Raw genomic sequence first — 15,687 nt, 5'->3', positions numbered from 1 at the left:
TTCACATGAGTCTATTAAAATAAATATTTAACTAATTGAAATTGATACCTAAGATGATTTTTGTGAGTTCATTAAAAAGCTCCAAAAATGAACAAACTTCTTGAACACGAATTCAATCCTCTTCGCTTGGTAAATATTGATAATCAGAATCTCTTTGTTGATAATGATGAAATATATCTTTGAACTCCAAAGCTGAGGCAAGCATGGCGTAAGTAGCATTCCACTGAGTGCAACAATCCAAAATCAACTGTTTTGATGATAACCTCAATTGTTTGGTTATGTCAGAAAAAATGTGCATTCCTCAGAAGCTGAAATGTGCTTTACACTTTCTCAAACATTTTCAATTATACTCCGAATTTCAGATAATCCATCTTGAACTAAAATATTTAAAATATGAGCACAACATCTAACATGAAATAGTTGTCCATTTAAAGGAAGTTTCTTTTGGAACAAAAGATTTTCTCTTAAAATTCTTATTGCAGAATCATTGTTAGAGGCATTATCAACAGTGATTGTCCACACTTTACTTTCTATACCCCATTCTTGCAAACATTTATATAAAGTATCATGTAAGACAATTCCAGTATGAGGAGGTGGAACATTACAAAAATTTAAGATTCTCTTTTGCAATCTCTAATCAGAATCTATGAAATGACATGTTAAAACCATGTATTTGAGTTTCTACCCTAATATCCATAAATCTGTTGTGATGCTAACTCTATTTGTATCTTTCAACATGGACTTGATCCTTTTTTTCTCCATCTCATAGCTCATTATACAATCTTCTTTAGCTATTGCACGCGAAATACTTTGATAATTTGGAGTAGCCATTCTCATTAAGGCATTGAACAAATCATACTCAATAAAATTAAATGGTAACTCATGCACCATAATCATATGAGACATAGCTTCTCTAATTCTCCCCTGATCATATTTGAAGTTTGTTAATTCACTCGTACTCATAGAAGTTGCAGTTTGAGCAAGATGAAGTTGTTTTTGACCCTTGTTCAATAAAATTTGGTGTCTTGTACAATTTTTTAGATGTCTAAATAATTGTGTTGTGGCATCATCCTTATTCTTCGAAAATAATTGGCAACAGTGGTTGCATTTGGCTTTTCTTATGCCATTAGCAAGATTAACTTCACTAAAGTCTTCCCAAACCTTTGAAGTCTTTTTTCGTTTCTTTTTATCAAATGGACTATCCTTACTTTCTTCAACTTCTTGATCAATATTTGCCTCAATAATAGAAATATTAGTCTCCTCTATAGATGATCATAGAAGATAAAAACCCTAAGTAAACCCAAACAAATGATATTGAAAATTTGTCACTAATTATAACAAAAGTGAACTGATGATATCATATAGAGTTAATAAGACATATCAAACTTAATTAAACAAAACAATGGAGTAACCATTGAAAAAAGAAGAAAAAATAAAAATTACCAATCTTTTATGGAGCAAGACAAAGCGTTATTGGAAGGAGCAAGGTAGATCGCTACTGGAAGGTTAGGGCAAAGAGCATCCGGCGCTGAGTGTGGCCAGGAAAACGAGTTTGGAAGTGCACGATCGTCGAAGAAGACTAAAGAGAAGTATGAAAGCGAGTTGTGACTTGTGAGGAGAAAAAATAGAAAGAAGTAGAAACAAGAAGAAAAATAAAGGAAGCAATGGAAACTAGAAAGAAATTTGGAAATCAATTTAGGTTTTTGCCTGGATTAGAAGCCGAAGAGGAAAGAGTTGGGATTCGGGAAGACATTGGAACGATGCAAAACCTATAATGTCGGCGCCTTGGTCCCGACGTTGCTGGTAAAGAGGAATTACAATTTACAACCTAGAAAATTGATTAAAAAAATAGTTGATAATAATTTAAAAAATAATCATTTAAAAATAGAAAACTAACAACTTAAATTCTTATATCCCTCTTAGAATTTAAAATATATTTAATATTCAAGAAAAATAACTAATAATCTTATTGAAAATTAATATTATATATTTTAAATTTTAAATTGATTTTTTTTTTCATATTTGAGTTCAAAATAAATAAATTAATAATTATAAGAATAATAATTAAATTTGATTAATCCAACTATATATATGATTTATTTAAATAAATCTATATTTAATTAATTGTTTTTAATTATTCAAATTAATATGAAACTTAACCTATATATTCTTTTATAAATAAAATCAAAGACTCAAAGCTGATATATGTAAATATGTTACTATTTAATATTTTTTATTTTTGCTAAAAAATAAATAAAAATCAATCGTGATGAAGGTGAATTATATATAATCTTGGTATCTAAGCCTTCGGTTCGATTAATCCTAAAGGTGAACGGTCTTTTATTGGGTCGCCTATCGAATAAATCCGAAAGCACAAATATCAGTTCACACAGTAAACTGATTGTCATAGTAGTTTGAATGTGGGATCCCTTGAGCGCTTTAGAGATTGCAATCCCTAAGATTTGAATCTTTGGGGCTCAAGATGACCCATTGTGTGTTTTAGGGATTGTAAGGAATCCAATGGAGGATAATGATCTGAATGGATAATGATATATGGAGGGATTTTTTTCTTGAATACCCAATTATATAAGGGGATGATCCCATGGGTGCCTTCTTTGTGCGTCCTGCATGGCCCCGGGGGGAGGGGTGAGTTTCGACGAACGATAGGCATGTGGATGAGGATGAAAGTTGAATACTCGATGAAGATAAAGATAAATATAATAAATTAAGGTGAAGAATATAGAATCCGACTCATTTACCATTATCATTCTTAGTGTACTCAACGTACTATCGTGTCCGGAGAATTGTAAAATTTGAAAATTTAGATTTAGTATTTTATGATATTCTTGTTTTTTTATTGTCTCAAACATCACTATATCGTGACTATTATATTGATTAAGCTATAGATTGATTAATAAATCAATTTATACATTAAAATTAGAATAAAATCATTAAAATTTATTATCGGTACCTATACACCTTAAGCAGAATTAATCAATAAATTCGAGGTTTTTTTAAATTATAGAAAAATCATTTGAATGAAAAATTAAATTTTAAGATAATATTCTAAATAGAAAATTTATCTTGTGTTAAAAGAGATAATTTTAATTGAAAAATTGGTCAAAATTAATTAATAAATTAGTATGCAATGTCAATTTTTAAAATATAAACTGATTTACATATTATCTAATGCATTCAAAATTATAATTATCTTAGTTAATTCTAATTCCTAAAATTATAATTTTAGTAAATTCTGATATAAAATTTATTTGTTAATTGTCATATAATTTAATTAATTATTCATATTCTAGTATTCCAATAACAACATAATATTAATAAACTTATAATTCGTCAATTATTTTTATTACTATTTATTTAAGTGGACATATATATTATCATACCCTAAGTCCTAACAAACTCAACTAATAACTATAAACAAACTCATAAACGAACCCGCAAACAAGCTCATAAATAAGTTAGAACATAAACAAGCTTATAAATGGTTCACGAATATTGGTTCACGAAGAACATTTATCACGAATATTGGTTCACGAACGAACATTGTTCACGAATAACAATTGTAAAATTCCTCAAGAAAAAGTGAATCCTAGTTCATCTTAAATTCCATTTAATTGTATCGTTATCATTCTGCGAATGGTTCCATTTGCACAAGACCTTTTGTAGAAACGCAATTCATCTCCACTCGCGACAAGATTTCCAGTGATCTGAGCCACTGCATTTGAAAACTCTGTTCTGGTGGTCAAAAGTCCAAAATCTCGTCTGAAATCAGCGGCGTGGATGCCCCTTGCGTAGCAAAGAATGCTTTCGAAAAGCATGATGAATCATAAAGGAGAAAAGCATGTAATTAGTAGGAGCGTAGAATGCGGCAGCCTACTCTGCACTCTGCACTCTGCAGTATGATGGAGAATCTATCTTACACTACTCTGTTCATCTCTGCTCTGCTGGCGTTGCTGCCATTATGTTGTGTTAATACAAGAGGAAGCAGCAGCTTTGCTTTTGGCAGTAGGTCCCTTATCGAGTTCAGTGAGCAGGGGAAAGGAAAGGGGGAGTCCAGTGAGCCCACAAAAGACACCGCGGAAGGCTCCCTGCCTGCATCATTGCTTCCCTTATCGAGTTCCGTGACGAACATTGGCAGTAGGTCCGCTTTACAGGTCTCTTTCTTTTTATCTACTTTAGATCCGTAATTCGTAGCCAAGGGGTTTGATGAGATTCATACTGTGAACTATAGAATTATCGAGGGTCACAGTTGGAACTGCACTTTAGTTTCTTTATGTTCCCTCAGTCCCCCTAAACACGACCCTGTCTTCGCTTTCTCTTTATCTTGCAGTGTGTTTAGAGAAGGAGAAAGAGAGAGACGAGAAGTGAAGTGAAGTGAAGTGAAGGGAGGAGGATGGGAGCTTTGCCGGACACCTCTTTACTCTCTCCCCGGTTATGTGCACCGATCAGCAGGAGGTCATCCACTTCGACTTCGCTTTCTTGTGATATCACGACTATCTTGTTCTCGCGATCGCCAGGGATGAATATAACGGATGATCAATTAATGTCAAATAAAGCACGCATTTAATGGCGTTTAATTGGTTTTGAAGGACATCTATTGCAAATGCTCTTTTTGTGAAAACCTCCTCTTTTTTTTCCTGAAACTTGTTTTCTTCTTCTCGCTTCAAATCTTTATGGTTATTGATGGTTTCTTGAGATTATCCTGTCGCGTTGCCTTTCTTTCTTTAATTTCAATGACAAAGAGAATAGCCAGTCTGATGACTTGGTATCGTTCTTAGCATCTTTAGAATTGTGACATCGCTGCGTTTCCTCTATAAAGAAATGCCGTTTTGTTTTGTGTAGGATATTCTCGGACGTTGCTGGGGATGTAACTATTTATGTGGATGGCCAATCGTTCCTATTGCACAAGGTATCCATTCTTAAACTGGCTCTGCAGACATATCTTGATATTGTTTTTCATAACTTCCTTTTCAATTTTTGCATATTGTTGTCCAAGTTCCCTCTGGCTTCACGAAGTGGAAAAATCTGGAAAATGGTAGTTGAATCCAGGGAGCCAGACCTTTCCAGATTAGAGCTTCATGAGGTACCTGGGGGAGCTGAAGCATTTGAACTCGCCGCTAAGTTCTGTTACGGGACTAACTTCGAGATCACGGCGAGTAATGTTGCCCAACTTCGTTGCATTGCCGAGTATCTGGAAATGACTGAACAATATCAAGAACGCAACCTAATTGTCAGAGCAGAGGCGTTCTTAAACGAGGTTGTGTTTCAAAGCCTCGAAAAGTCCCTGGAAGTTTTATCTTCATCTAATGGTTTGTCTCCCATAGTCGACGAGGTCGGTATAGTGAATCGATGCATAGATGCAATCGCAATCAACGCTAGCAAGGAGCAATTGGTTTCTGGTTTAGCTCACTTAGAATGCGATAGCAGATCAGGAAAATTAATGATGCATTGTCAGGACTGGTGGGTGGAGGATCTTTCTGTGCTAAAAATTGATCTTTATCGACGAGTTATCGCTGCAATGAGGAGAACAGGTGTAAGATCAGATACGATCACCCAATCTCTTTTGCATTATGCTCAAACCTCTCTAAAGGGTATTCAAAAACGACGACAGGCTTGGGAGTTTGGCCTTGATGCAGGAGACAATCAGAGATCGGTAGTAGAAACTCTTGTCAGTCTTCTAGTGACTGAGAATATTAAATCTGTTCCTCTCTCCTTCCTTTTTGGAATCTTAAGGATGGCAATAGAGGTCAATGCAAATTTCAATTGTAGGCAGGAACTCGAAAGGAGGATTGGATTTCGACTGGAACTGGCTTCTCTTGATGACTTGCTCATTCCTTCCTCACAAGCAAGTGATTTGGTCTTCGATATTGATACTGTTCACAGGATACTCGTAAACTTTTTAAGAAGAATTGAGGTAGAAGACTCTGAAGAATCATCACACAGCTCAAATGAATCTGAAGGAGTCAAGTCTCCATGTCATAGTTCAGTACTAAAAGTAGGGGGGCTTATGGATGGTTATCTTGCTGAAATTGCGCCCGATCCACATCTAAAACTTCCCAAATTCATGGCGATAATTGAACTCTTACCGGAGTATTCTCGTGTTATCGATGACGGCCTCTATAGGGCCATTGACATATACTTGAAGGTACCTTTGTAATTCTCTTTCACTTTCCTTTCTATCACTTGGTATATCTGTCTGTACGTGCTAATTAACTTGCTCAAGTTTTTATAAATCCTTTCAGTCCCATCCGTCGTTAATGGAATCTGAGTGCAAGAAATTGTGCAAGCTCATTGACTGCCAGAAGCTCTCCCAAGAAGCTTCCAACCATGCAGCTCAAAATGACAGACTGCCACTCCAGATGATCGTCCGTGTCCTCTACCAGGAGCAGATACGGCTCAAGTCGACCCTCTCAGCGAGCTCCGGTGATGCATCCTTCTCGCAGAGGTTGATGAGCAGCAGTAGTGTTCCGAGTGGAGCAGTTTCCCCCAGAGACAACTACGCTTCTCTAAGGAGGGAAAACAGGGAGCTCAAGCTAGAAATATCGAGAATGAGAGTGAGACTCAGTGAATTGGAGAAAGAACAAGCATTCATGAAGCGAGGGATGACAGATAACAGGTCGGGAGAACATAGCAGAGCGTTCTTCTCATCCATCTCCAGAGGGATTGGCAAGATCGCAATGTTTGGCCCGGCGCATGGAAAGCAACGGAAAAGCTCGAGAAAGTCGCAACATTCAGACGGAAAGAGCCAGAGACGGCAAAGGAAATCTGCTTCATAAATGGTTAAGGTATTAGATAGAAGTTGAATGCACTTTCTGTCATGTAAGTGCAGCTTCAACTGAAGCATACTTAAAATAGAGGGGGAAGGACTTCAATTTTGCAGGGAGATTTTCCCTACTTTTGTAGCAAAAACTTGAATGTACTGATGGTGATTTGGTTGGTGAAAATAGGGTTAATTGTTTCTTTTGGGTGTGCATCGCCACTTCTTATCTGAAACTCTCAGGCACAAGACACATAGACTTCGAAGCACAAACAAGGCTGAGGCCATCGTCATTGAACAAAAAGAAGACACTACTACACTAATTAACATCGCCTCTCTCCGTTCCCTCTAGCTACAACGCTTGATGCTGGCTGAAAACGTAGCCGTTCGCCCCGTGATTCGCACCATGGTGAGGCTTCTCCGAGCTCCTCCACCGCCTCTTCAAAACAACACCCCAAGTGAAGAGTTCAAGAACCAGGGCGATGCCGGCGAGCGTCACAATGGAACCTGCGTAAGCGTGCTTCCACTTCTTAGCCGGTGCCAAGATGTCGAAGCCTTTGAAGATGTTCACGACGCCCAGTGTCATGATGCAGTACCCCATGAAATGATGGTAGACGTTCCAGTACACTCTGTACTTGTGCTCCTTGTTGGGTCTCATGAGCAACGCAAACACCTGGGAATCTCAGATGTCAGTCAGACAGTAGAATATTGTGTCATTCTAGATGAGACGGTGAAGCGCCTTAGCGAGGGCACCTGCACTGTGGCGAGGCTGAAGAGAGCGACGGCGATGTCCCGGTGCTTGTGGTACGTGATCCCTACAGACTCAGAGCCAAGCTTTAGGCCGAGTCCCCATCCGGCGACCCCGATCACGTAGGCCGAGAACTGGCAGACGACGTGGAGATAGAACCAGGCAGGGTCGGCGGATTCGAACACCTTCACGTACCTCGCTATCATGGCTCCGATCGGCATCAAAATCCCCCAACTTATAGCATTCAAGACACCATGAATCTGTCAATCGAATCGTGATGATTTTTATTTAGTTCTAATTCGACTGTTTTTAGATGAGCACAAATAGAAGCTGCTGGTGTTACGAGAGACTGCGTGTACTCACGTTCTTACGGCGGAGCCTGGAATTGCCACCGGCGGACACGACCTCGCCGGAAAGGAGATCGAGGCTAGTCTTGGAGAGCTCGTTGTCGCCGGAGGGGTGGCCGTAGGGGACCCCATCCTGCATCTGCTTCGAGGCCTGCCACACCGTGTTCACCCTGGTGGAGTTGGCGGGCAGCGCCAGCGTAGCGTAGATGGTGTAGTAGCCGCCGCCGTACTCGGCGCGCTTGTCGTAGACGGCGAAGGTCAGGTTCTCGTCCTTGACGTCGGAAGGCTGGAGGGCGTAGGTGGAGAAGGCGGTGGTGAAGAGGGTGATGGCTCCGTTGGAGGCCGGAAAGGCGAGGAAGGACTGGGCGCCGAGCATGCCGGATGCGTTGGGGTTGATGGCCCAGGCGACCCAACCGTCGGCCGTCTGCGGGGCGCGGAAGGCGATGTCGGCGGTGGCGTTGGACGGATGGTAGGTCCAGTGGAGGGAGGCGCCGAGGTAGGGGAGGGAGTTGCAGGAGCTGTAGAGCCCGTTGCTGGAGAAGCTCTCTGCCACGCAGCTCTGCCTCTGGGCCGCGGCTCCCCGGTGGTGGTACTGCTGCACCATTAATGACAAGAACAAGCACAAGATCATCATGCTTTGCTTCATCAACAAATCTTCCTCCCCCCTTCTTCTCCTTAATTTTTTTTCTTGATCACGGAGAGTGTGTTCATAACGCGAGATTTGTAGATGGAGGAAGGTGAGAGTTGGTGGGTGGGGGAAGGTAAAGTCTCTGATTTCGATGTTTCTTTAGATCGATTTGTTGGTGATTGCAAGTGCTGAAGGTGCAAGCGCAACGACAACTAAATTAATGGAGCAGGAGCAGATGAAATCATGAATCAATGGTGGTTGCCTACTCCATTAATGCTTTATTGCTTATCACTTTCACTTGTCTATAAAAAAAGCTATCGTCATTTGTAGAAGATTAGGTTGATTACACTATATATTCTTCACCTAGAACATCAAACATCACTCTAAATTATATACTTTAGTGACAAAGTATTGTAAATATGATTAGCCATCTCTGCAACTGTAAGTAAATATCTCAAGTTTTCGCAAAGCTAGTCATTTAACCGTCTAATTCATTCATCCAAATTCTGCATGTGTCATCTTTTGACTTTCTTTCTTCCTCCTCCACTTACTTTCCTTTCCCGTCCTCTGTTCCACTACCGACCATAGGTCCATAGTTCAAAACCTAAAGACGTACGTTATTTAAAAAAAAATTAATAATGTCAAATAGCTTGAATGTTTGCATGACAAGCCACTGCGAGCAGCCGAGCACAACATATACGTCCTATAAAAATAATAATAATTAACCCGATAACCATCATTAAGTAGTGTTAAAATGTTTCAAACCGGTCCTACGAAATTTTTCTATCACCGCTACATTATAGTCTCGGAGGCACTTGTTAAAAACCAAAATAGTAAAGGATAAATTCAAAATAAACATATACGTGTTATACGTGATAAAAGGTGATTCGTTCATCCCGACGTCCCTGTCAACCCGTCCCTAAGTCAATATGAAGGAAATAAATCATGGGTGACTACTAACCATTAATACAAGTGACCAAGACATGAAGAAGATATACTTGGACACGCCGAGTAAACATATACGTGCTATAGACATTACATATGAAAATGTCAAATTATTTAGGGATGACAAACTTATTATAATAGTGTTAAATATAATAATAAAATAATAATTAAATAATACGGTTAAGTGAGAAATAATCTTATAGAATTTTTTAGAAATTATTAGAAATTTTTTAAAATTTAAATTGAAATTGTATAACATGTTTAAGGAGATAGATCAATTGGACTTGGAGGGAGCCGGTTTGGATTATCCATTTAAGTGGGAATTTATTATAAATATTAATCTAGGTTTTGATTAAAAAACCTAAGTTTTACTTATTCTTTTCCCCTGATCCTCATTGGGAGTCGCCCTTCTCTCGCCATCTCTCTCTCGCGATCGGTCATCCCAATCGCCATACACCAATGTCACTGTCGACGCCTCGCACCCTAGCTGACCTCTCCTCCCTCGGCATTGGTCTGAGCAGAAGCCCTATTGTGCGACCTCCCAGTCGCTGTTGCCCTCTTTGGTCATGCCATCCTAGCTAGCCGTAGCCCACCAATCGCTCGACTTGGCCATCCTTGTCGTGTGACAAATTCATCTACGACCTCCCCTTTGCATGAGGCTGGATCGGTAACGCTGCAACCATTGACTGTGGGACAGTCGTCGGCCACCCCTTGTTCCTCTTCCATCTGCCATCATCGAAGAGCTGAGGTGATGCAAGGGAGTTAGGGCTATCGTCCTCCCTCACATTAGGGGTTGTAAGAAGATGTTACTGCTGACACAGTGAGGTTACCATTGTTTAAATCGGTTATTGTCGCCTTCTTCAACTGTGTCAAGCCAACCAGTCGTCGTCGCCTTGTCAGTGCGTCGTGAGCCATCTCAGCCGCTAATGGAGCAATGACTAGCTACCAGAGAAGAGAAGAAGCATGGGTAACGAAACCTCTTATTTCTTATGCTTTGTTCGTTAACTTCCTTATGGAATTGTAGATCAGAATGTTGAACGAAGGATGGGGTGATTAGGTGGACCCAATTAGGGATTTCCTAATCGGTTTAGGATTAGGTTTGGTTATTCGATATACAGTAGAACTTAACTAAGGTGGCATTTGGTTTAGCGGTTTGGGAATGAGAGAATAGATTCATTCCCAAACCTTATGTTTGGTTGATGAGAATGGAATTAAAATTTTAGAATGAAACCTAAAAACTTGAGTATTGATGAAACTCATCTCCTCTCTTGGGGTTTGATAGGAATGAGAATAGAAATTAAGTTTTGAATGAAAATACCCTTAATATATTTATTCAATTTTGTTTCCATATCACTTTCTTTCTTCTTGTTCTCTCTTATCATATTTTTTCTCTCCTCATTCTATCATCACACTTTCTCTCTCATCATATTTTCTCTCTCCTCAATCTCTCCCATCACACATACACACTCTCTCTCCTTATTTTCTTTCATCACACTTTCTCTCTCTTCATTTTTTCCCATCACACTTTCTCTCTCATCATATTTTCTCTTTCCTCATCCTCTCGCGTGTCTAAGTATGTTTTCCCCCATGCCTTGGCCACCTACACTAATGACTAGTAGTCATCCATGATTTACCTCCTTCGTGTTGGCCTAGAGACGGGTTAACGAGGGCGCTATAGGATGAGTGAGTCATCTTTTGCCACATGCTATCTCCCATCACACTCTCTTTCCTCATTTTTTCTCATCACACTCTTCCTCTCTTCATTCTTTCCCATCATATTTTATATCTCATCACACTTTCTTTCTCATCATATTTTTCTCTCGCATTTAACTTTCTCTCATATCTAATTTTTTTAATCTTATTTTCCTTTAAGGGTTAAAAAAGAAATTTTAGTTTATTCTGATAGAAAATATTCAACTAATCAAATATCATTTTTTTAAAGAGTGTTATCCATGCTCATATCCATTCCTATTTTATAATACTATGATTCTCATTCTCATTCCGATTCCTAAGAAAGAACCAAACGCCATGTAAGATTTGTATTCTATATTGCAGGGTTTTGATTCGATTTGAACCAGACTCTTGGATTTGAAAAATGTTCAGCGCGACCTACATTTGAGACGGGTATTTCTTCCTTAACCTCGGTAGTTCATTGACTTTAGTGCATGGATTTAGTTGATGGATTAGGTTACTTTATTTTGACTGTACTCATATTTTATCTGAGTTTGATACATATATGCTTAATCTTAGAGATGACTTATTTATTGTCTATACAGTCTCGTCTTTGGATATCCTTACTCTGTAGTGTACACACGTATATGATGTATACTGTAAGAGTTATGATGTTGATTATTCATATATTATAGTGTATACATACGTGTATGGTGTGTACTAATTATCATGTCGATCATTCATATGCATGTAGTATGTACATGTGTATGGTGCACTATAGGAGTTATCTTATTTGACTGCTTATAGTGTACACACGAGTGTGGTGTGTACTATAGGTGTAACTATCACTATGCATGATGCTTAGTTGACACTTGTGGGATCATTTCATACATATAGATATATGTGAGTGTTAGATTATAATTCTAGATGTACCTATGTTTACCATGCTAGGTATGATTGTGCATCATTGCATAGAGTTCATATACTCTTGATGATGTAGTTGGTTATATGCAAGTAACACTACACTGTGTCGTTGTATATATATATCATGTCAACTAAGTCTCCTGCAAGTGGTTGACGATTATGTCCCCACTACAATGTTGAGAGAGTTGACAATGACCAGTATATCCTGTCAACTATATCTCCTACGAGTGGTTAAAGATTATGTCCCCACTACGATATGGAGAGAGTTGGCAGTAATCAGTATATCCTATCAACTAAGTCTCATACAATTGGTCGACGATTATATCCCCACTACGATGTTGAGAGAGTTAATAGTGATTATGATATGTTTGTTGTATTGTTATCCTTGGGTTGTTATACCTTGGGTTGTCCACGGGGTATCTATGGTAGAGTGATCTCCCATAACTTGTAACTAGATAGCTACACCTTATCTGCCCATGGGTTATCTGTGGTAGAGTGATCTCCCACAGATAGAAATCCTGACATTTTGGACTGCCCATGAGTTATTTGTGGTAGAGTGATCTCTTGTAGTCTATAGCTAGATAGTTAGATGTCTTGGTCATTTGTATTATTTATGGTAGAGTGTTGCTCCCACATATGATGTATTACTTGTGGCGGAACGTTACTCCCATATATAATGGTTTGTTTGTGATGGAGTGTTGCTCCCACATATGATGATATTCCTTATGGTGGAACGTTGCTCTCACATATGTTGATCATTACCTAGTAGTATTACTTGTGGTGGAGCGTTGCTCCCACTTAAGATGATCTATTCCTAATACTTGCACTGATACATGCTATTGATATGTTATATTCATGTTGATCTTTACCTGACACTACTCATGATATCATTTACAGCTAAATAGGTTGATTATGTTGTAGATGCATGCATATGATATTTTTCATATGGTGAGTATTTTCCTTTGAGGTTGTATACTTTGATCTCCTTACACTACAAACAAACTATCATTTAGCGATGGAATTAGAGACGGAAATATAGTTCTGTCTCTAATATAGTGACAGAATTATAATTTCGTATGTAATTAGAGACGGAACTATATTTTCATCTCTAATATAGCGACGGAATTATAATTCCATCTCTAATTAGAAATGAAACTATATTTCCGTCTCTATTTTGATCGTTTATAATAATAAAAAATTTTAATCGGTAAAAGATAGCAATGGAAATAAATTATCCATCTCTAAATAGAGATGGATATTTTAATTCCATCTCTAACTAGAGATGGAATATTTGTTTCATCTCTAATTAGAGATGGAAAAAAATATTTTATTGCTAACATCGCGGTAATGTATTTTAATAATAGAGATAGAAATATTTTTCTCGTCATTAATTAGAGACAGAACTAATATCCTGTCGCTAATTAGACATGTGGAGAGGCTGAGAAGATGTGTTCCTATGCCCTAAATTGTGATGTTAACAACAGAACTAAAATTCTGTCGCTAATTAGAGACGGAATATTAGTTCCTTCTCTATTTAGAGACGAAACTAATAGTCTGTCGCAAACATCACAATTTAGGGCACAGGAGCGCATTTTCTTGGCCTCTCCACCATGTCCGTGAAATCGATCCTCCGACAACCATCTCCTTTGGCGTCCTCTCTCCCAATGACCTTCCCATCTCCGACGTCCGTTTCCTCCAGTGCCCTTTCCTTCGGTGACCTTCCAACCTATCGATGTGATCTTCTCTTTTCCTCTCCTCCATTTTACCAGTTAAACTCTAGGGGCGGTAATCTTGGTCAGCTATGACCTCGTGGCGATGACTTGGATGGGCCCGAGCTCGCAGCGGTGACCTCCGCCAGCCCTAACCTCGTAGCGAAGAGCTTGGGCGATCCTAAGGTTGCAGCAGGGAGCTTGGCCGACCTTGAGCTCATGCCAACGACTTTGGCTGGCCTTGAGATCGTGGCAGCAAGCTTGGCCCGACTCAAGACTTATTGTCGTGAGCGTTACCAGTGTTGCCGCTAGATTGGACGGCCCTCTTGGCCGCCCTTGAGCTCGCGGCCAAGAATTTGTCGCTTCTAGGTTGTAGAATTCTATTCTGGTTGATTTTAGCCTAGTTTAGCAAGTTATAGAATTTCAACCTAGTATTATTGCTTTGAAAGAACTTCTTAATTATATACTTTTTTTTTATTCATGGTATGATTTGTGAATACATTGAATCATGTGGGTAGTACTTTTATTGTATTAATTGCATACTTACTAAGTAATCAATCTTATGTTTATTAGGATACAATATACATGAACAAAGATTAAATGTACAATAGATTAGAAAATGTATTTATTCGAGATGAATAGTTCGCTGGAGTTGAAGAATTTGTGAACTTTGTAAAAAGTCATCTAGAATGTATGGATAGTGTCACGTTATGTTATCCATGTAATTATTCCAAATATAGAAATAAAGCTTTCAGTGATGAGGATACTGTAAAAGTACATCTATGTAAAAAATGATTTGTTTCAAATTACTACAACTGGTACTATCATGGAGAGTCATATTTGTCTCACCGTATTGGAACTTCGGTTGCTTTTTCATCTGGCACAACTCCTTTAGGAGAATCATCTAGTGAGAATGCAATGCAATCAATGGTTTATAACACTATGAATGTTGTTGATCATTCAAATATAGATGAAATACCAACACTTGAAGTTCAGTAATGTATGACATATTAAAGGCTAGTGAAAAAGAAGTGTGTGAAGAGATTCTGTCTGTTCATTCCCAATTATCAGTTATTGCAAGATTGTTGAATATCAAGATAGAGTATCATTTTTCATAAAGATGTTATAATGACATATGTCAATTGATGTCTAAGTTACTTTCAACTGATAACATAATGCCTGATAGCTTCTACAATATAAAAAAATTGGTGAGAGGTTTAGGTTTACCTGTAGAGAAGATTGTTTGTTGTATTAACAACTGCATGATATTTTGGAAAGAAGACATTGAACTGATTGAATGCAAAATTTGTACTCATCCTAGTTATAAGCATAGTAGTCGTATACCAGGGAAGAAAAAGAAAAAGATTGCATGGAAAGTTATGTATTATTTTTTGTTAACTACTAGACTCCAACGCTTATATGCATCTATTGCAACAACAAGCTACATGAGGTGGCATCATGAGCATATGTACAAAGGAGGTATAATGTGTCATCCTTGTGACTCCCCTACATGGAAACATCTTGATACAACATTTTTCTCATTTGCAATGAAACCACATAATGTGAGACTGAGACTTTTTGTAGATGGATTTTAGCCATTTAGTTAGTCGAGATAGCAATATTTATCTTGGTCAGTTATAATAACACCTTACAACTTATTGCTATGGATATGTATGAAAGATGAATTCATGTTCCTTACTGTACTTATTCCAGGGCTAACTAATCTAAAAGAGAAGATAAATATTTTCTTGCAACCTCTGATTGTTGAGTTGAATGAATTATAAATGTAGGTTCAATGACATATAATGTTGCAAGCAAAATAAATTTTAGATTGTATGCTGCATTATTATGGATGATTAGTGATTTTCCAAAATACTTAATGTTGTTGGTATGAAGCATGATTGGTAAATTAGCATACCCTCACTGCATGATAGAGTCTG

The 15,687-nt window shown here is 38.2% G+C and overlaps 2 protein-coding genes across 2 annotated transcripts; one reads left to right on the top strand and one right to left on the bottom strand.

The window, feature by feature from the left end:
- The first annotated feature begins 4,153 nt into the window (after positions 1-4,153).
- Positions 4,154-6,978, top strand: LOC121976737 (BTB/POZ domain-containing protein At3g08570-like). The gene is made up of 5 exons (XM_042529047.1): positions 4,154-4,172; positions 4,349-4,473; positions 4,861-4,927; positions 5,015-6,163; positions 6,261-6,978. Exons 2-5 carry the CDS (start codon positions 4,412-4,414, stop codon positions 6,792-6,794), a joined length of 1,812 nt encoding a protein of 603 aa, XP_042384981.1. The 5' UTR covers positions 4,154-4,172; positions 4,349-4,411; the 3' UTR covers positions 6,795-6,978.
- Positions 6,979-6,998: 20 nt separating this feature from the next.
- Positions 6,999-8,702, bottom strand: LOC121976745 (cytochrome b561 and DOMON domain-containing protein At5g47530-like). The gene is made up of 3 exons (XM_042529059.1): positions 7,887-8,702; positions 7,529-7,783; positions 6,999-7,448 (listed from the first exon to the last, which is right to left on the bottom strand). The coding sequence occupies exons 1-3, from the start codon at positions 8,514-8,516 to the stop codon at positions 7,128-7,130; spliced, it is 1,206 nt and encodes a 401-aa protein (XP_042384993.1). The 5' UTR covers positions 8,517-8,702; the 3' UTR covers positions 6,999-7,127.
- Between the last annotated feature and the right edge of the window lie 6,985 nt (positions 8,703-15,687).

Source organism: Zingiber officinale, chromosome 1B, assembly GCF_018446385.1.
Source record: "Zingiber officinale cultivar Zhangliang chromosome 1B, Zo_v1.1, whole genome shotgun sequence".
Taxonomy (NCBI): domain Eukaryota; kingdom Viridiplantae; phylum Streptophyta; class Magnoliopsida; order Zingiberales; family Zingiberaceae; genus Zingiber; species Zingiber officinale.
This window is presented reverse-complemented; position numbering and strand designations above follow the sequence as displayed.

Coding starts and splice junctions, on each gene's coding strand:
- LOC121976745 (XM_042529059.1), bottom strand. CDS start 8,516: ATGAAGCAAAGCATGATGATCTTGTGCTTGTTCTTGTCATTAATGGTG. Junction 7,784..7,886: donor CCAGGCTCCGCCGTAAGAAC/GTGAGTACACGC, acceptor TTCGATTGACAG/ATTCATGGTGTCTTGAATGC. Junction 7,449..7,528: donor TCAGCCTCGCCACAGTGCAG/GTGCCCTCGCTA, acceptor TGAGATTCCCAG/GTGTTTGCGTTGCTCATGAG.
- LOC121976737 (XM_042529047.1), top strand. CDS start 4,412: ATGGGAGCTTTGCCGGACACCTCTTTACTCTCTCCCCGGTTATGTGCA. Junction 4,474..4,860: donor TGTGCACCGATCAGCAGGAG/GTCATCCACTTC, acceptor TGTTTTGTGTAG/GATATTCTCGGACGTTGCTG. Junction 6,164..6,260: donor CCATTGACATATACTTGAAG/GTACCTTTGTAA, acceptor AAATCCTTTCAG/TCCCATCCGTCGTTAATGGA.